General features: G+C 40.6%; 1 protein-coding gene and 3 long non-coding RNA genes across 8 annotated transcripts in view; 1 reads left to right on the top strand and 3 right to left on the bottom strand.

The window, feature by feature from the left end:
- adgrb3 (adhesion G protein-coupled receptor B3) overlaps positions 1-8,226 on the top strand; it is a 324,116-nt gene extending 315,890 nt beyond the window's left edge. For 3 of the 5 annotated variants that reach the window (XM_017700932.2, XM_017700931.2, XM_037532640.1), the window contains 3 exons: positions 3,137-3,172; positions 3,834-3,938; positions 7,814-8,002. In XM_017700932.2, coding sequence (XP_017556421.1) covers positions 3,137-3,172; positions 3,834-3,938; positions 7,814-8,002 — 330 coding nt within the window. Of the gene's footprint in view, positions 1-3,136; positions 3,173-3,833; positions 3,939-7,813 lie in introns of all 5 variants that reach the window. The other 2 variants (XM_037532638.1, XM_037532639.1) reach the window with 2 other exon arrangements.
- On the bottom strand, positions 2,224-2,603 carry LOC108429284. Its single transcript, XR_001857992.2, has 3 exons — positions 2,573-2,603; positions 2,405-2,464; positions 2,224-2,307 (listed from the first exon to the last, which is right to left on the bottom strand). It is a non-coding gene; the product is annotated as an uncharacterized LOC108429284 (long non-coding RNA).
- Positions 8,227-8,851: 625 nt separating the features above from the next.
- LOC119261999 lies at positions 8,852-18,772 on the bottom strand. Its single transcript, XR_005129334.1, has 2 exons — positions 18,735-18,772; positions 8,852-9,409 (listed from the first exon to the last, which is right to left on the bottom strand). It is a non-coding gene; the product is annotated as an uncharacterized LOC119261999 (long non-coding RNA).
- A 25-nt stretch (positions 18,773-18,797) lies between these two features.
- Positions 18,798-19,635, bottom strand: LOC108429283. Its single transcript, XR_001857991.2, has 3 exons — positions 19,552-19,635; positions 18,983-19,051; positions 18,798-18,885 (listed from the first exon to the last, which is right to left on the bottom strand). It is a non-coding gene; the product is annotated as an uncharacterized LOC108429283 (long non-coding RNA).
- Positions 19,636-20,510: the final 875 nt, after the last annotated feature.

Genomic DNA, 20,510 nt, shown 5'->3' with positions numbered 1-20,510 from the left:
AAACTAATTTTTGTACATTACATTTTGTCAATGCCAATACAACAATAACGCCTCCAAAACTTTACCAAATGTTTCTGTAGTGACGGTTTCGGTAGTGATAACTTTAAAAATGCTTAAAAAGCTTAAAAATGCAGCCAGAACATGACCAGCAAACACTGCTTTGAGCAGCTGTTCACACAAAAAATCATCATAATTTACATCAAAACACTATTTTGTTTTGGTAGTGACAATTCTTAATGTTCCACACAGATTTTAGACGTTGGGACACATGTACTTAAATGGGATCTAGCTTCCAGCTTTAAAATACAGGGGCGTGGCTAAAATAAGGCCCCGCCTACACACTAAAACTGTGTTTCGGTAGTGGCATTAAACAAAGTCTGACATTTTTTAAAATGACGTTTTCAACATCATATAGTTTGAAGTAGAAATAACATTTTTAAATGTTCTACTTTCTCGTGTACTGTTCTGTCTTTTTGGCCCTCAGCCCACCTCAGACATTGCCCCCCCCACCAAAAGACAAGACGTTTTAGCACCCCTGCGCTGTAATTTTGTTAATGTTCCCGTTGCTACCCAACCCTGAATGCCTTTAGCTTTCCTACTGGTTCATCTCGGATATATCTTTACCAGTCAAACAAATTGTAAACAAATCTGAAACAGAAAATATTAGCCTTGCAGTTATAGACAGTTATATTAAAATCATACTGGTATCGGCATTTAAAGTAATACCATCGGACAGGTGTTCAGGTTTGACTGAGATTTGAAACTGATGCTCGCCTACTACGAAATGTTTGCATTTCCTTCACTTAACTGCATTAGTACTGCTCTCCAAACAAATAAATGCTATTGGATAATACTAAACCAGACAGAGGGACCCCCTCATTCTACGTTACAAATGTTTGCAGAAGTACATAAGAAAACATTAGCCCACAATTCCCATATTGGTGCATCAGTAGAAAACACAGCAGTGTTCTCAAGCTCCAATGACGAGTGTCATTCGACAGAAAACGGGTGGACAGATATCGCAGCGCTGTTGGGTTTCATAGTCAAAGCGGAACACTGTCTGTAGTTTCTATGAAAAGTTGATGATGCAGCTACTGAAACAGCCTGAAAACAGCTGCTACAGTAATACTGCATTAACATTAAGATTTAAGGCTGTTTCACTCGCGAGTTCTCTCATCACGCAGGGTTGCCAGATCCACAGTTTTCCCAATTATTCCGGTTAGTCTAAACGTGCAGCGCGAGGGGTAAATTACACTGGGTTTTCTGCTCAGACAGCTTCCCCAATGAACTGCAGCTGTGGAAAAAGGGTTGAAAATGAAAACAAATCGTCTTCTGAATGCATGTCGATCTTAGTGGTGAATAGCTGGCAACCCGTTCTGTTTCCGCAGGGCCCGTACAAACTGCCCATTCTCACACAGCGGCAAAGCAGGGGAAAAAGTACACAGCCACACATGGTGACCACAGCAGCAATTGTACGGCTTTGAGTTTCTGTCCAATCGGCGTGCGTGACCACATCTGTGCATCACTGTAGCAGACACAAAATTTCTAAATTTCTCTCTTTACATAATTTTCTGTCGAGCAAATCTCACCTGGACTATAAATTGGCCTTAATTTTGAAAATATGTCTGAGGGTAACAGAATAAGCAAAAATCCCCTGAGAAATTCACAGAAGTTCACGTCTAGGTGTCTAGGTGAGGGGTAGGGTGGAGTGTTGGGGCTACATGACGGAGAGTTATGAGGGGAAAAAAAGAAAAACAGGCAAGACGGCTGAGCGAGCGGCCAAAGAAAACCACATATGTAAGTATTTTCTCTGTAAAAAATTATTAATATATTATATTAATAGTTATCTATATTAATAATATCGTTCCAATGCATTATGGTCATTCTATTCATAACAAGCCCAAAAAATCACTAAAAGGTATGTTAATGTCTCGGTAGCTAGTTACCTAATTTTTCCGTTCCACCTTAAATAGTCGAACAAGACTAGCTGACTTCAGCGTCGTATCACCAATGAATTATACTCCCTCTTCGAAAGCATATGATGCCCTAAATGTAACTGAAGTCCAGCATTTGCTGACCTTTTCCCTTCTACCCTATCACTGAAGTCGGCCAGGTCACCTACAGAGCAGCTCTAGTATGTAGTAGTAGTATGAAGCAATATTATATATTAATATTTTTTATTTGAGGGTCCCATTTCATAGGGCTGTTCTCCAAGGGGTTAGGGTGATGCTCAAAAACAAGGGGTAGGGGTAAAAATAAGAAATGGGACTGTGCTCGGTGCTCAGTTCAGTCAGTTTGGAGCCCAATCTGGAAACTCAAGGAGAACGAAAACAGTAAAATGCAAACAGTGCAAACACACAATGTAAACAAATGACACAGAATAGAATGGGGAGGGGTTGTGCACCGTTCTGTCCTGGAGATAGTCCATGGATTTTAGCATCCTCTCATTGTCCGTAAGCAGTTCCTCAGGGATTGATAACCAGATTGTTCCATAAACATAAATGAATCAAATATACATGTTTCACAGTAGGTCACACTGTACTTTTGAATACATTTACTTGTGTATACTTACATACAGAGGAGACTGTTTCATTTAAACATCTGTTGAAAACAAATATGTGATTACTGAGGACCATTTAGTCAAGAATTCATCTGATCTTAATTGTAGTTGCAGTTTCCATATAGTAAACATTCTTAACTTTTTCCCTCCAGTGCATTACCGTGGGGGGCTGAGGCCTCAGCCATAAAACCGTAATCATCTTTTTAGCAATTAGTAGAAGGGCTCTCAGTAATAATGTAGTATTATTATTATTTCCTACATTTTCTGGTAATATTCCTAATAAAAAGCAAGATGGTTCTAAGGGCAGTTCTATATTTAGGGATTTTTTAATTTCAATATTTTAGCACTTTTGAAGACCAAAGTAGGTGTGCCAGTGAAAAGATAAGGCATAAAAAAAAAAAAATAAAAAATAAAAAAAATCATCATCAATCATGTCAATAAAACCAGGAATGTAAGGTTGGCAACCCTGTTTAAGCTCCCAGCACAGCTCATGTATGTAATTGCATGTGAACATATGAATTAGATCTACGCACTTTCCTAGCAACTAACCGTATCCGCACGTCTTTCCTCACACAGAGAAGAAAGTCCCGGTACCAGGACCTCGACTTTGAGGTAGGTAGAACCTCCTCCATTGGACAAGTGCATGCCTCAGGCTTTTGTTACATCGACGAAAAGGGTCATTTGTTGCTTTTTTTTTTTTACCCTTTAATTTACAACTACTTTGTGTAGCACTTAAGCTTATTGGAGCAGCATGGTCCTGACACAACTGCGATTTATTGAAGCGCTCTGCGGTTAGGGTAAAAGCAGTGCTGTCAGCTGCCACACAGAGTAGCAACTCCCATTCCCATTTTACCCCTCTTACATTCACAGATCTCAAGCTGAAAATCAAGAACCTACTACTTTTATTTCTAACATAACGTCACCTACAACATCCTGTTTCGGCCCCTGTACCAAAACGTTGGAGGAATAAAGTAAAAATAATTTTAAAAAACAGTCAAGTGCTACTGCAGACCCCTTTTTGACTTTTTGATTCATACAATTTCTCCCCTGCCATTTATCGTAACCTTGTCTCAGCACTTAGCCGAAAGAATTCGGAGGGTTGCTCCTGTTTTTAAAAGCCGCGGAGAAGCGACATTACAGCTAAAGTGTCTCTTCATTCAGTGAGAAATGCTTTTTCGAAATGGGCAGGAGGCAGTCTGTCCTGATGCAACACTATGGTTATCAGCTTGATTGAACTTCAACCCCCCTCCCCCCCACTCCCTTGCCATTGCAGAAAGTCATGCACACCAGGAAAAGACACATGGAGCTGTTCCAGGAACTGAATCAGAAATTTCAAACCCTGGACCGATTTCGAGACATACCAAATATGGGCAGCATGGTGAGTAAGAGCGATTGGAGTTGGGTGCGGTGGGAGGGAGGGTACGAGGTGGCCCGTGCCGGCCAATTATGTTGAACAGTGGGGGAGGTTGCCATTAGGGCCATATTTAGACATCCGGCCTTTGGCGTCAGGAAGCGAGTGACTGAAGGAATTAGTAGATGCCAAGCCGATGCATTAGCGTGGAAAAATAGCCTGTGTCCGGCACGCCTGCCAACCTCTGTGGTGGGGGGTGGAGTAGAAGCGATGGTGGGGGGAAAGGAGAGGGAGGAGAAAATGAGAAAAGAGAACGAGTGCTGTCCCAGTGATCACTGTCCATACTCATTCACTAGGCCTCTAACATGCTTATTATTCCTTTTTCCATTGGCTAATCACCGCTTGGCCGATGCACGATAATCAGTAAGATCACTTGATTTGCTCGCATTCCGTTATGTCAAGAGTTCGCCGCTGCTTTGTGCACCGTACAGCCCCAGATAGTGGTAATAGCACAGCCAGTCTGATGGGTTGATTGAAAGGTTCAGCTAAAGGTTCAGCTCTAGTATGATCCGTAGGTAAGAGATCACCTGATCATTAGAGACGTTACATGTTATTTGGGCACATTTTCTGATTGTCATGGTTTCTATTCAGGGCGCCAAACATTAGACAATAATCCCAAAGGACCAGCTGAAGAGTCCACACTGAACTACACTACTGTGAAAAAGTCAGAGACCACCCTTCACTTTTTTAATTTTCAGTCAAAATGACCATTAAGTACAATTTATTCATGAGTTTCCAAACTAAGAAAACGGGATTCCTAACAGCCACCTGGGAAGACCTGGTAGACCCCAAAACTGCCCCCATCAGATAAACAGCACTGAAAGCTTTGATCTCTGAGAGAGAGGAGAAGATCAAGCTGCTTCAGATCTGAAAACATCCACAGGTGTTTCTGTCCATCCTTCCACTGTGAGAAGACCACTCAGCACTGTGGGTCTGAAAGGATGTGTAGCTGATCAAGAAGAACCTCACTAGGAAAGGAAATAGATAAGAAGCTGAACAGTGGACTGACCACCCCAGAGTCCAGACCTCAACACCACTGAATGGGTTTGATTACTGCAGAAAACAATCAACTTCTCAGACTGAGCTTTGGAGGTGTGTCTGCAGGTTCTTTGAGGAGCTGAAAGCGAGTCTCCTGAAGAGAATGGAAGCTGGAATGAAGGTAAATAAGAAGGGGACATGGTAAGAGATGAGCTGTTGAGTTGCACTTAATAGCTGTTTTGACTGGAAATTGAATAAATGAAAGCTGGTCTCTGAGTTTTGCACAGTCGCGTGCGAGGTCACTGTTGTATCTCCTATATGGTTACTTTACAGGAGATATTTTACATTGAGTTTACATTAACAGAACATAGTTTTATTTGTATTTTTAACTATTTGTGTTGTACTATTCATAATTAAGCATGTGTATAATGTAAAAAAAAATAAATAGGTTGCCCTGACAGCCGTGATGTGCAGGGAACAGACAGACGGAGAACTGTCTGACTTTACATAGTCAGTGACCGTGTGTCCCTTGAGCCGCATATAATCCCCTTTCACTCACATTTCAATCAGCCCTCCAGCACAATGTCATTTGCCGCTTGTTGCTAAGTAACCACCGGAAGGGCATTTATACTGAAAACAATAAGCATGGCTCTTCAGTCTGACCCTCAATGCCTAGACTGCAGAATAGACCGAACGGTAATTTGACCACCAACCTAGTGCCGTCCTAGTTCATCTGTGACTAATTCCGATGATGGTAGTGGATTCAGGGAAACACTGATAGTGGGCGGTGTCTATTCAACGTAACGCTCTATGTACTGGTTGTTGGTAAAGAATCCGCACTGACTATATATTTCAGTCTAAGATGAAAGAGAGAGGTTTGTTTCTGATTAGTGATGAAAGGAATGTATGTATACAAACTGATCAGACAGCATTATGTCCATTTTATCAGCTCCACTTACTGTATAGCTGCACTCTGTAGTTCTACAGTTACAGACTGTAGTCCATCTGTTTCTCTGATACTCTGATACCCTGTTCTTCAGTGGTCAGGACCCCCATGGACCCTCACAGAGCAGGTGCTATTTGGGTGGTGGCTCATTCTCAGCACTGCAGTAACACTGATGTGGTGGTGGTGTGGTAGTGTGTGTTGTGCTGGTCTAAGTGGATCAGACACAGCAGTGCTGCTGGAGTTTTTAAACTCTATGCCCACTCACTGTCCACTCTATTAGACACTCCTACCTTGTCTGGAGACGACAGCTCATCTGCTGGTGCAGTTTGTGTTGGTCATCCTCTCGTCCTTCATCAGTGCCCACATGGCGCTGCCCACATGGCGCTGCCCTCAGGACGCTGCTGGCTGGATATTTTTGGTTGGTGGACTATTCTCAATCCAGCAGTGACACTGAGGTGTTTAAAACTCCAGCAGTCCTGACCATTGAAGAACAGGGTAACAGAGTATCAGAGAAACAGATGGACTACAGTCTGTAACTGTAGAACTACAAAGCGACCCTATATAGTGAGTGGAGCTGATAAACTGGACAATGACGGTAGAAACAAGGAGCTGGTCAAAATGTTACGCCTGAACAGTGTGTTTGTTTTTATATATATATTATATATAATGACATTGTCAGTTGGCAATTTGCATGATGATACTTATTTGAAAGGAAAATTCCTCAAGATTTCTGTATATTTAGTTTGCGGAGATGTAATCCATGGTTCAGATGTCTTTACAGTGGTGGTGATGGGAACCAAGGGTCGCCATGACTACAACACAAATATAGACAATTTATTTACCATCCAGAACCACCAGAGAACCTATTGAGTTTTTTATTGATCATTCTACCAATTTGGTTTAGACTTTAAACTAAAATTCTTTTGGTCTGAGTGACTCTGTACTTTATGTTTAATCGATTAAAACTACTAATTGATCATTCAATTTTGTCACTATCCAAACAATCATAACTCTACCCAAACTTGACCAAATGCTTCGGTGAGAATTTTAGCTCATTTTGAGCTGAAAAACTCAAGAAGGACATGACCAGCAAACACAACTGTTCACACAGAAAATCATCATATTTTACATTAAAACACTAAAAAGTGCTGAAAAGCAGAAAATATGGCGTTTCTTAATGATCCTCACTGACTTTCAGACTTTAGGACACACTGACTTCAAAACAGTGGGATCTAACTGCTCACCATGTGGCCATGAGGGACAGGGATGCAGCCTCACTGCCTGCTCTACATGGACGGGGTTAAAATAAGTCTCCGCCTACATATTGACTTAGTTACACACACACACACACACACACACACACACGTGTGTATCTGTGTTTGTGTGTGTATATAATAAAAACATTCTAAAAAAAACAAAAATCGGCTCTAATAAAACCATGAACACTCAAAGAACCCACTGCATGATTCAAGGGTTCTTTGCGATTCTGAAAAGGTTCTACCTTTTTTTGGTACTGTATACAACCCTTTTCAAAAAGGTTCTATATAGAACTGTATACAGCACATCTCCATCAATCTGAAGAACCATTTAATCAGGCAAATGGTTCTTTGAGTGTCCATGATTCTATACAGAACCATTTACTAAAGAAACCACCTTCTGCCGTGTATAAATGATGTATATATTTGTAACTGTATCCATTTATGACTCCAGTTTAAACAGATGAGAAAAATCTTGACAAATATCTAAAATCTGAATATTGAATTTGTTTTTTAAGCATCTTTATTATTGTATTACAGTCTGAACTAATTCGGTAGAATGGTCCATCTATAAAACATGATGGAGAAAACCTAGCACTGAAAACGTGAAGAAGCCATAAAGGTTCTAACGCGGCCACGTCCCGTCCTCTTTTCTTCCGCAGGACAAGGCGATGCCCAACAAGAACCCCTGGGAGAGCTACAATCCGGCCTGTGAGTACCAGAACTACGCCACAATGAATGTACTGGAGTCAGACACTAAGGACTCTCTGGAGATGACTCCTGCTGAGTGGGAAAAGTGTGTCAACCTCCCGTTAGACGTCCAGGAGGGAGACTTCCAGACGGAGGTCTAAATCGGAGCGAGGAAAGGAGGAGGAGCGCGAACCGGGATGCAAACGAAGGAGGACGTATTTTGCACTGAACAAAAAATAAATAAATAAAGTGGAAAACTTTTCATGCAGCCTTGGCGAGACATATCTGGATCCTAGGAGTATGGCAGGGACGTTATGTGCCAATAAGATTAAAAAAACAAAAAAAAAAACAAACAAAAAAAAACAAAAAAGCAGGACAGAAGGAGGAGAACGTGACTAAAAAAAGACAAAAAAACATCAGTGTTTCTTTTTTTTTTTTTTTTTTTTTGTATTCTCACTAGTGTACTTAGTGGGGGGCCAGCCAGGTGTACAATATAACCATCATGTGTTTCAAACGTATCCGTTCGGCGAGAAATTGGGTCTGCAAAGGTATATCTATCAAGACCACACCTCAAAAGTAGAAGACGAAACCGCGGCGCTACGCTACGTCGACCCACAAGCTTCGTTGGGCTCAGTTTTTTTAGTTCAGTGGTGACTGAGTCCAGGAGCACAATGTACATACTTATGCAGGTTTTTAAAAAGTTTATAACAAGTCAGTTTGGCCATTACTACACTTTTTACTTTATAATATGATGAAAAAAAAATATATTGAGAGAGGCAAAGAGGATTTTTTCTGTCATTTAAAAAAAAATGAATGTTTGTCAAGCTACATTCTTCATTGCTTTAAATGCAATAAAGGTAATACTCACTTTTATATGAATAATATATTTCACAACTTTAATACTGCAGAATCTGCTTGAAGGCACTCGGCAAGCTCTCTCATCTGCAGCCCTGTATAAAATATTTAAAAATCAAAAATGTTGTATGGTGTAAATAAAACTTTTGTCTACATATGTTTTACTTGTGCCAAGTTTATTTTACTGAGAAAAGATTAAAAAATGCCAACCCTGATGAGTTATAGCGAAAAATGTTAACATTTGAAAAAGGAATGTAAATAAAAGAGGAAATATGTTCGTACTGCTTCAGAGGACGTGTCCACTCTATCCTGTGCTGTGGTGTAAGACTCAGAGGACGCTCTGTTCCTCGGTCAGTGTCTTCAGAAATGGGTAACGCAGCTACATAACACTGACATAACCACGTCACAAACATCGCTGCAGATGTCATGACATGCTACGACGTCTTTCTCGACATTTACTGGTAAAACACGACGCTGTTACGTTACTGAACCGAATTTCTTATGAGCGGCATACGACATCCGCTATGACATGTTTATGGCACGTTTAAGTCAATTTTATGTAGCACTGTTCTAGTAAAGTTCTACCTAGAAATGCTTTCTGTTTCAGTTCTGCACAATCGGCTTCGCGCAAGATCAGAGCAGGACGAACTTCGGTCACTCATCACTCCACGAGACAAGCTGGTAACACTTCGGGACAGGCGACATGCTACACTCTAAAAAAAAAAAAAAAAAAAAGGTTCTTTACTAAAGAAAGCGGTTCTGTACAGAACCATAAACACTCAAAAAATCCTTTGCATGATTAAATGCCATTTTTCATCATGAAACGGATCTTCAGATTGATGGAAAACGTGCATGACGGCTACAGACGACACTTTTTTGACAGGGGTTCTACAGAGCACCCAAAAGGGTTCTTCTATTGTTACAAGCTTGAAACCACACCATTAGAAGAACCGTTCTGACTTCATTTTGCTTTGCATGATTAAATGCTTTTTGGCATCATTAAAGGGTTTTTCAGGTTCACATGTAGAATGTGTTTTGTACGGTTCTATATGGAATCTTTTTGAAAACAGTTCTATATAGCACCTAAAGGGGTTCTGCTATTATCACGTTATCAAGCCTGTAACAGCAGAGGAACCCTTTGTGGTGGTATATAGAACCCTTTTCAAAAAGGTGCTATGTAGAACCATCTACAGCACATTCTCCATCAGTCTGGAGAAACAAATCATGCAAAGGGTTCTTTGCAAACAAAATGTTCTATATAGTACCTGAAAAGGGCTCTTTAGCTTGTAACAGTAGTCCAACCGTTTTTGGTGCTATGTGGAACCCTTTAACAAAAGGGTTTTGAATAGAGTCGTATGAAACACATTCTCTACCAATTTAACGACGCAAAGAACCCTTTAATCATGCAAAGGGTTCTTTGAGTGTTTATGGTTTTGTATAGAACTTAGCAAAAAGGGTTCTATATAGTACCAAAAAGGGTTAGCTTGTAACAATAGTCCAGCTCCTTTTTGGTGTTATAAAGAACCTTTTTCAAAAAGGTTCCATATAGAACCCTCTACAGCACATTCTCCATCAATCTGAAGAACTCTTTAACAATGTAAAGAACCCTTTAATCAAGCAAAGGGTTCTTTGAGTGTTCATGGTTCTATATAGAACCATTTTCTTGACTAAAGAACCATCTTATTTAGGAGTGTAAGGCTGGACAATATGTCAATATTTGGTAACACTTTACTGTAAGGTGCTGATCATAAGGCTACATGACACTGCCATAAACTTGTCATGACAACTGACATAAATGCTTATAAATGCTTATTCCAACAAGCATCATTCGCTATGAAGGTTATGTTTGCCAATTTTGATCAAACTTGGCTAAAGTAGCCTTTATGACAGACGACGCCTATTGGAATAAGCATTTATAAAGAGTTATGTAGGGTTATGTCAGATGTCATTACAAGCTTATGTACGTGTCCTGCAGCCTTATGAACAGCACCCTACAGCAAAGTGTTACCCAATGTTTATTGTAATTATGATTAAGTGCATCACTATGTCACGGTATCCTTTTCTGATTTAATCAGTGCTTAAACACTTCATAACTGCATGCTTAATTAAAAAGAGAAATTAATTAGTTCTGTTTAATTGGGTTTAGTGCAGCACAGTGTGAAATGCTGAATGCAAGTAATTAAATTCATAGCATCTGACAGTAATTTCATGATGTGACACTATTTTGTCTGTTCCAACAGAAATTCTCAATATCGTGACGCATCGTTTTATCATTGCCTGAAGTTACGTGATACTACATTTTGACACCTCGCCCACCTCGAGGCCTCTGTAAAGCCTTTATTAAAGAAATAGTTCAGCAAAAATTCAATTAATATAGTTTCTAAACTTACCCCAGACGCAATCGATCAACGTGTGACATAATTAAGTCTAGTTTATTACAGGACAGCCGCTTGGCTGATGCTGCTAACCATCACTGGAGTTGGATCGTCACCAAACTCATCCCTATAAATACAAGCCCGAAAACGGTCCTCGGCACTCAAAACACATCCAGGTCTTCATTAGGACACAGTATGACTTACTTTAGTCTGACAAAAATTAAAATCTCTACACAGGTAGAGCTGGGCGATACGTCCAAAAAGGTCATCACGATAAACAACATTCATATCGCTCGATATCGATACAGAGAAATGTCAAATCATTATTTCTTTCAGGTCTGAAGGCTGATTTTTGCTCCTGGGTGGTTAGTCGCTGTTTAAACTGTCCTTTATGGACAGAACATCACAAACACTTCAAACAGTCAAACAGTGGAACATCTCACAGACCTGTCATGGGACAGTGGGAGAAAGGGTCTGATTAGCTGTTTTTTCCAGGTGATGGTCATCGTTTAAGAAAGAGAAGATTATTTTTAGCTGTCTGGTGACGAGGCTCGGCTGTCCCGATACACATGCTTAAACACGTGGCCAACAACAGCGCTAAACTGATTAGTTTCTCAACGGCGTCAACTTACGAAGAGCAAACATTAGCTGGCTCAGCACGTCAGCATTACTGCCATCACTCCCACCTAGGGCTGAGCGATAAAACGATAATGCTTATCATCGCAATATAACGTTTCCTCGATAGAGCGATAAGAAAGGTCTGATAAATATTCGATATAATACACCGTTCTCACACATCCACGATAGAGTTTTCTACGGCAAGGAAAGCAACACTACTCTGCCGTCGCCAGGAGAGGGGGTACTTCCAAGTTTTCCGACACGGTTAGAGAGGGATATACTTCAGATATACGTCTGAAACATGGAGTTCGATCTGTTCTCCTGTGAGATCAGTGGCATAGCTGTGCTGACCTTCAGTGAACTCACCTCTTACTGTACATCATAACAAGCTTTAAAAAAAATTGTAGCAGCACTGCTGTGTCTGATCCACTCATACCAGCACAACACACACTATCACACCACCACTACGTCAGTGTTACTGCAGTGCTGAGAATGATCCGCCACCCAAATAGTAAGTGGAGCTGATAAAATGGACCATGAGTGTAGAAACAAGGAGACAAGAAGGTGGTCAGAACGTTATGCCACACTGGCTGTGTTTACATGCAGAGATTTTTGCCGATTACAGATTCAGACTGAGGTGTTTATGCTCACTCTAATCAACAATCTGATGAAAATCTTCATTTACATCCCGACTACAAGTAATCCGATGCAAAATGACACGCATGCCTAGAGTAGCGCTTGGAGTAAATGTTACCATGACAGCGAACATCACGTGAGGTCCAGTCAGAGTGAGATGAGCAGCAGTGAGCAGTGCTTGTGTTTTTAATTGCTTTAAACTGACGTCAGACTCAGAAAAACGTCCTTCACATGCACTTAAAAAGGCAGATGTCGCGCTCTGAGACACATAAGCTGGCCGTCCGTCCCACCGCCGTCTTTTAAAGCTCAGAGTATAAACCTCGTCTCCTCTGCTGACCAGTTTCTGCTCCGCCATGCTGAACATTATAAACCTTTCGCTATGATGCGACGCGCATGCGCAGAACGTTCTTACACGTTCTGATTGGAGTGTAATCGGATTCAGGCGTTTACGCGGCTATTATTCTTCTATTTAACGGATTATTTAGAGGTTTACCCACCTCGTTCAGATAGAAATTGTATTCCGAATGGCCTCAGTCGGATAAGTCTACTCCGATTGAGGTGTTTACATGGACGTATTCTATTACGATTGAGCTATTAGTCGGATTATTAACGGATTATCAGGCTGCATGTAAACGTGGCTACTGAGATGTTACCCACACTGAAACGTTCCTAATTGCAACAAGCCCTCACTTCTTATTACATTGATTACTCTTCATAATTTGTCACTTTTATTAAAACAGGGACTACAACAGCTAGAAATACAAAAACGGACCAGAAAACAATCAATTTTAGCTGTTTCAGGACAGAACGGCTCATTTTAAACCTCTGTTTCCACTGTTACCTCTGTTATTACTATTATATGTCGTACTTCTGAACTTTATTTTACAATTTCACAAGGTTTGTATGCTAAGTATTTGGTATTTCTGTTCCCGCACTCTTAAAGATGGTACTTCAAGGGTTCTTCAGTAAAGAAAATGGTTCTATATAGAACCATGACTTCTCAAAGCACCCTTGAAGCACCATCTTCAAGAGTGCAGGAATGGATCCATTCAGTAATCGGAGCTGCGAGCAGACGATGAGCGTGTTTGAGTTCACCAGCTCTTCGGCGGTGAGCGAGAGCAGCCGGTGGAAGTAGGGTTGAAAACACAGCCGTCAGACTGGACGGTTCTTGTAACCGAGGTCATATTAATGAGATTTTTAAAGAACGTAAGTTAGAATTCTGCATGCTGAAGATAAAAACAACACTTTATACTTCAATATACTTCAAATATGAGCTGAATTCATTACAGTCGAGCTTCTAGTTGATGAGGACCTGCAGACTCTGCAGACTGATGCTGCTCTTGGAGATAAACTTGCATCATGATTCAGAGCCATATACTGTTTACTGAAGTAGCCTAGTAGGAATATCATTATCCTATACAGTCAACAAGTGAATGGCAAACCAAATAAAGTCCAGTTCAGTGATTTTTCAATAACATTTGCGTCTCGCCTCGTCCCTCTCCTGCGTGTGCGTCGCCCACTCGAGTCTCCGTGCTCATCGTAATGCACAGATCCGATTGGCTGAGTAGCATCACGTGTGATATGTACAACACATGCGATTGGTCTGTGAGTCTCCGGCCGCTAACGCCCCACCACAAAGGCTAGAAAAGCTTCGCCGATTAAAACAGGACCACCCGTCAAAAGTACATAACGCACCATAGTTTGTCAGTTATGGGTCCAGGTCAGCGCCTGGGTCCGGACTCGGACCGCGATCCGCCTACTGGTGACCTCTGATCTAGATCATTGTACCGAGTAGAGGTGGGCGATATGGCAAAAATATTATCACGATACTTCGACATTTTCACAACAGACAACATCGCTACTGACGGAAGAAAACCTTGTATCTCCACTTTTATCCTCATTTTTCAGCTTTTGACATGATGTGAAAATACCTGTTGCTCTTTACATTGTCTGTAAATTTCACGATGAATGGACCAAAAGAAACGACCCAACATTATCTGGAAAAAAGTCTGGTTCCATTGACTTCCATTAAAAGTAAAGCAGGTTTTTTACTTCTCCTGTGAAGTTACCATTTTGGAGATACGAGGTTTTCTTCACAGAGCAGGGATACGCATGATGATATTTTATTTTTCTGAAATTTGATTAGGTGGAAACAAAAACAAAACATGTAGTGCCACATATTTAACATATAATAATTATAATGAAACATAATAATAATAATAATAATAAACCCTTAACAATGATTTTTATTCATCGTTTTACAAACTGCGCTGCACAACATCCAGTTAAAGAGAATTTATTCTGCTCACTTTCTAATGGAACATGTAGTCAGTGTTTATTTCTGACAATATCCACAATGTTCAGAAAAGTGTATTGTGATAGTTTATCACAACATCCATACAATATTGTACTGCCCAACCCGAATATCCAGAGTAGAGACAGAGACAGAGACCGTAACGAAGTAGTCTAATATCTTTCAGAGTCTAATATCCGACTTTTTCCTCCTACATTCTGAGAAATCTGTCGTTCCTTTTGGTTTCTGTGTGTATAAAAACGTAACATGTCAAAACGAAAGAAGCGCAAAGCCAGAGCACCAATCAGGGCCCAGCGGTCACTTTGTTTAGAGCTGGTTTTGACCTGTTGGCCATACCGACCCAGTGCAGCACGCGGTTCAACGTCAGCGCAGCAGCGTAAAACTTTGGGAGAGTCTGTTCAACATAAATGATGAACTAACCTAACTTTGTGTAAATAGAGCTCAATATAGAAATATGTCCACATATGCAGTCGAGACTGACGCGGCTTTTTTCTGAATTTCTACAAACACCATTTCATTTTATAGTAAATGAGTTTGGGCTGGTTTATGTTTATGAACAGACGCCTACAGATCAACATAGTAAAGGAGCTCATCTGTGATCCTGAGTTTAAAGCCAGTTTTTATTCAACTTAAACTTGGAACTAAGTTGTAAATAAATCTGAACCTGAAACTTTGCTTGTGTGTAAAAAGTGATTTCAGAGCCACTCGGTTCTCCCTGATGGAAACTGTTTACCTTCAGTGTTTTGTGCTTCTGATCATTTTAATAGACGTCAGCGTCACTAATTAATGACCTTCTATTAAAAGACTGGTTTACCAAGAGAGACGCTGGAGGACTTTCACCTGAAATGAGTTCATGAAGCCAGTCTGGTTATAAAAATGATAACAGGACATCAGAGCCAGAATTCCTCTTTTAGTACTTTTACTTTATACTTAAGTACATTTGAAGGGAAATACTTTAGTACTTTTACTCAAGTGGAGGTCTAAAGGGAGGAACTTCTACTTTTACTGGAGGAATATTTTACCTTGTGCATCTCTACTTTAATTTGAGTACGTGATTTGTGTATTTCGTCCACCTCTGCTAATATCAATCCATGTGCTAATCAACCCCCTTAAACGGGAATTCCACTTATTTTTTTACATTTCTGCAGTTAAATGGTTAAGATGTAAAAAAACTGTCCTTCAGAGTGGTTTAGTACTTAGTTGTTTCCAGGTTTTGTTGATTTTCTATCTGTAAGTAAGTTAACACACCCTCTACAGACAGCACACAGCTCACTGTGTCAGTAAAAGATCTGCGAGACAGGACGTGTGCAACAAAGCGCGAAAGCCCTGTTTCTCAACAAACTGGCGAAAAGGCAAAGAGAGAGAGAGATTTAAGATGAACATTTGGAGGCGAATGGACTTATTCGCATTTATAAGCGGTGCAGTTGGTTTCCTGGAACATTAAATCTGCAACGAGAGAAAGTCGTGAAGACGAAGCTCCTCTTTCTAATTCTCCCGTTCCACCTTAAACGGTGCCACATTTACATTTGGCGCCTCAGTCAGAATTTAAGGTGGAACGGGAAAATTGGAACAAGAAGCTGGAGAATAAGCAGCGACTTCAGCAATAAGCTGCTCTACTTTTGAGGAAAGCGGCTGCAGCTGAGCTGAAGCTTAAAGCAGAGTAAACAAAGTCTGTGTTTTTGTTTATATTGTTTAGCCTATCCTGGACATCAGCCCACACCGAGACATGCTGGACGTTAAATGTTATGGCCTGGCTTTTGTTGACCGAACAAAACGGCTCTTCTAAATATTTGGGTTGTGACTCCTGATCTAACCTGGCTTTAACGCAGAGCCAGTCGGATGTTCTGTCAACATTGTTATAATTAAAATTTAGAAAATTGATTTTTGACATTTGTGAATCGATTCAGAATCGTTCGCATCACGATGCATCTAAGAATCGATTTTTCGCCCCACACAGGCTGCAGAGGACGTCTCGACTTATTTTCTCTTCAGCAAAAAGCGTCATTTGACTAGGGGCGCCCAAACTTTTGCATACGTCTGTAGGTCATCAAGATCGCTCAATTTTGAAAAATGGACATGTTTTGCTGAATTGAAAATAAGTAACACATCCTCTACAGAGACACACTTCTGCACATTTTAATGCACAACTATTCTTTATTTCCTGCATTTAAGCTAAAAAATTAAATATGGGCTGAGCTGAAATTGGCACATTTAATAGTTTTTTTTCCAATACGCCAAACTGAACTCTAAATCTGCAGAAAAATGTGTGTGTGTTCAAGTTGGATTCAAATCTGATGTGTTAACATATTTTCACTTGGAAAATCAACATAACATGATTTTGCGGGGAGTATTCAAACTTTAACATACATCTATATACATACACACACACACACATATATATATATATATATATATATATATATATATAAAATCAGCTCCACTTACTGTATAGCTGCACTCTGTAGTTCTACAGTTACAGACTGTAGTCCATCTGTTTCTCTGATACTCTGTTACCCTGTTCTTCAGTGGTCAGGACCCCCATGGACCCTCACAGAGCAGGTACTGTTTGGGTGGTGAATCATTCTCAGCACTGCAGTAACACTGATGTGGTGGTGGTGTGTTAGTGTGTGTGGTGCTGGTCTGAGTGGATCAGACACAGCAGTGCTGCTGGAGTTTTTAAACACCTCAGTGTTGCTGCTGGACTCAGAACCAAAAACATCCAGCCAGCAGCGTCCTGTGGGCAGCGTCCTGTGGGCAGCGTCCTGTGGGCAGCGCCCTGTGGGCAGCGTCCTGTGGGCAGCGTCCTGTGACCACTGATGAAGGACTAGAGGATGACCAACACAAACTGTGCAGCAGCAGATGAGCTGTCGTCTCTGACTTTACATCTACAAGGTGGACCGACAAGGTAGGAGTGTCTAATAGAGTGGACAGTGAGTGGACGCAGCGTTTGAGTACTTGCATTTTGATGACTGTAGGGCAAAGACGTATTAGAGTTTGAGTGGCGGCGATTAATGGGAGGAACGAGGGATGCGCAACCATTATATAAATCGGATAACAATATAGTTGCGCGTTGCTTTAGCATATAATTTAATGATTTAATGATTCTGGGCTCTAAACAGAAACAGCGCCCCCTGGATGCACATTTATAAATCAGCTGGGACTCCCGGCTCCCGAGTGGCCCATCCGTCAACACCGCAAAAATGTCTTGGAAAGGAAAATGACCATAAATCTAGTTCATATACCTCATATTCCTCAGTTTGAGGTTGCTGTAAGATTGTTCTAATATTCTTTAACTACTTCTAGACGTATTTACGCGTTTTGAGAAAGTGAAATTACTTCATTATTCCTTTAGATAATTTTGCTTGTTTTAAGAAATATCCTACAGCTTGATCTGTAGGATCAAGTATCTGATAATTTGGTACAGAAGTAAAAATTACAACATAAAGTAAGGTATTAGAAAAGTAATTAGTAACTCATAACGGAGTACTTTTAGTAATTGGGTCATTTTACTTTTAGAAATTACCCAACACTGGAGCTTTCTAGAGTAACATTATTGCACAAAAAAAAAGTTAGATATGGGGGTGAAGTGACCAATGTTTTTTAAAGAATTTATTTACATATTTGTTTATTTATTCACGCTATTTATATTATTTATTACTTGATTTTGCCTCTGAACACCCCAACACTTCTCCATAATGTAGATTATTGGTTAACTGCCTTATTTACACCGGTATGTCTCCAAGCAGATACGTCATTGTATAATAACACGGAACATACACACATATATCTGACCTGTCAGGATGCTTTTTTAACTAATAGTGTGCCAACACTGCCATATTACTTTGTAATAATATAGTAAAGAATATAATGTATTTACTGTAATAATTGATATGTTGGTTTCAGCCTGTATGCTTGTGCTATGAGTCCAGTATAGAACCATTTCATGATACACAGCCTGAGTTCTAGATTACACTGTAGACTGTACAAAATTTGCAGAGTACTGGGCAAAAATATTTTAAGGTATTATGCAGCAATAATGAAAAATATATTGTATATTTTGGTACGCTTGTATAATTAGTACACAACACCTCTCACCTCCTCTGCTGCTCCAGTCTGCAGTCCAGACTGTCCTCTCTCAGCTCCTTCAGTGGTCAGCTCCTCTGCTCTCTCAGCTCCTTCTGTGGTCAGCTCCTCTGCTCTCTCAGCTCCTTCTGTGGTCAGCTCCTCTCCAAACTTCCACACTCAGCTGCAACATTTAAATCATTACTTTAAAACACAAACACTGTTAGACCAAAACCAGCGGCAGGTATAATGAACACCTGACCTCAGATAAACAAACATACCTGCATGAGCTGGTAGCCGGACTCTCACCAGAACCCAGACGACCCCATAACTCTGCCCTGTTTCAGGTCCTATGATATACAAATAGCAAAAGACCCCCCCAGTGAGTCTATATAAAACGATAAATAATGATTTAGAACTGAAATGAGAAGGAAAACACACTCCCTGGCCGAAATAAGGCCAGGCTGAACTCTAACTGTCCGTTCCACCTTAAATGGCGCTGCAGTTCCACTCAGGTGCTGCACTGTTTAAGGTGGAACGGAATGTTCTCAAAAAAAGAAAATATTTTCAGCCCCGGAAGAATAAGCTAGCTAACGTAACAAGTGTGTAGCGACGTTATTAGTAAAAATAAAATGAAAAATTAACTTTAATGTGAGTTTTTTTAGCATAAACAAACGCCGGCGTTAGCTCGCTTAGCATTAGCTAAACTCCATCAGGTGAGCAAACAGGCTAAGCTAGACTGTTTAGCGTTGGCGCTTGTTTTACACTCTAACGCTCTGACTTGGCGTTGGTTTATATCTTTAACTTCTGTAAGATTGTGTTTAACTGTAAAACACCGCTTTTTCCGTACCTTTATAACTTATTTTCGAACTTTCCTCGCAGCACCGCGCTTATATTAGCCACTGCCGGCTCCTCAGCTAACGGTAGTTACAACGACGTCCCTCCGCTACAGATGGAGAGTCGATTCCTAAAGAGTCGATTCCTCGATTCTCACACGCCTTGTTACCCGGAGTCGACTCTTGGCCAACGATTCTGTGAGTCGTTTGCTGGGAATCGACTCTTACTACGTACCCTCTATGTGATTCTTATTTTAAGCGTGAAATAATGATCCGGTGTTCCACCAGCGCGGTGTACATGCCGCGCATGCGCATGCCATTACTGCAGCGTACACAAGTGCTTTTTCAAGGGATTTTTATAGAGCCAAAACGGGTCTACTTAGAACCATGACCTCTATATAGAACTATTTCATGCTCAAATGGTTCTCTGCACGGTGAAATGGTTCTTCGGATTGATGGAGAATGTGGTGTATATGCTTCTTTGTGGAACGGATTGAAAATGGTTCTATATAGCACCAAAAAAGAATAAATAAATTAATATCTAATATAATATGATATAATATTTTACTTTTAATTTAATATTTTACACTGTGTGGAGTTTGCATGTTCTCCCCGTGTCTGCGTGGGTTTCCTCCGGGTTCTCCGGTTTCCTCCCACATTCCAAAGACATGCAGTCAGGCCAATAGGACGTGCTAAATTGCCCCTGGGTGTGAGCGACTGTCTGTGTCTGTCTGTCTGTCTGCCCTGAAGCGGCTTAGAGAATGGATGGATGGATGGATGGATGGATGGATGGATGGATGGATGGATAATATAATATAATATAACCATATATAACACATTCTCCATCAGTCTGAAGAACAATGCAACCTTTTGGTTCTACAAGGGGCTTTGTTATTTTAACGATGTGAAGCTTGTAACAGGAGAATTAAACTGATCCACCAGTCAAGCTGGTCTTCTCCTCAAAGCATTTTCT

This window comes from Pygocentrus nattereri, chromosome 22, assembly GCF_015220715.1.
Source record: "Pygocentrus nattereri isolate fPygNat1 chromosome 22, fPygNat1.pri, whole genome shotgun sequence".
Taxonomy (NCBI): Eukaryota; Metazoa; Chordata; class Actinopteri; order Characiformes; family Serrasalmidae; genus Pygocentrus; species Pygocentrus nattereri.
Note: the sequence above shows the minus strand (reverse complement) of the source record. Positions and strands in the feature narration are given on the sequence as shown.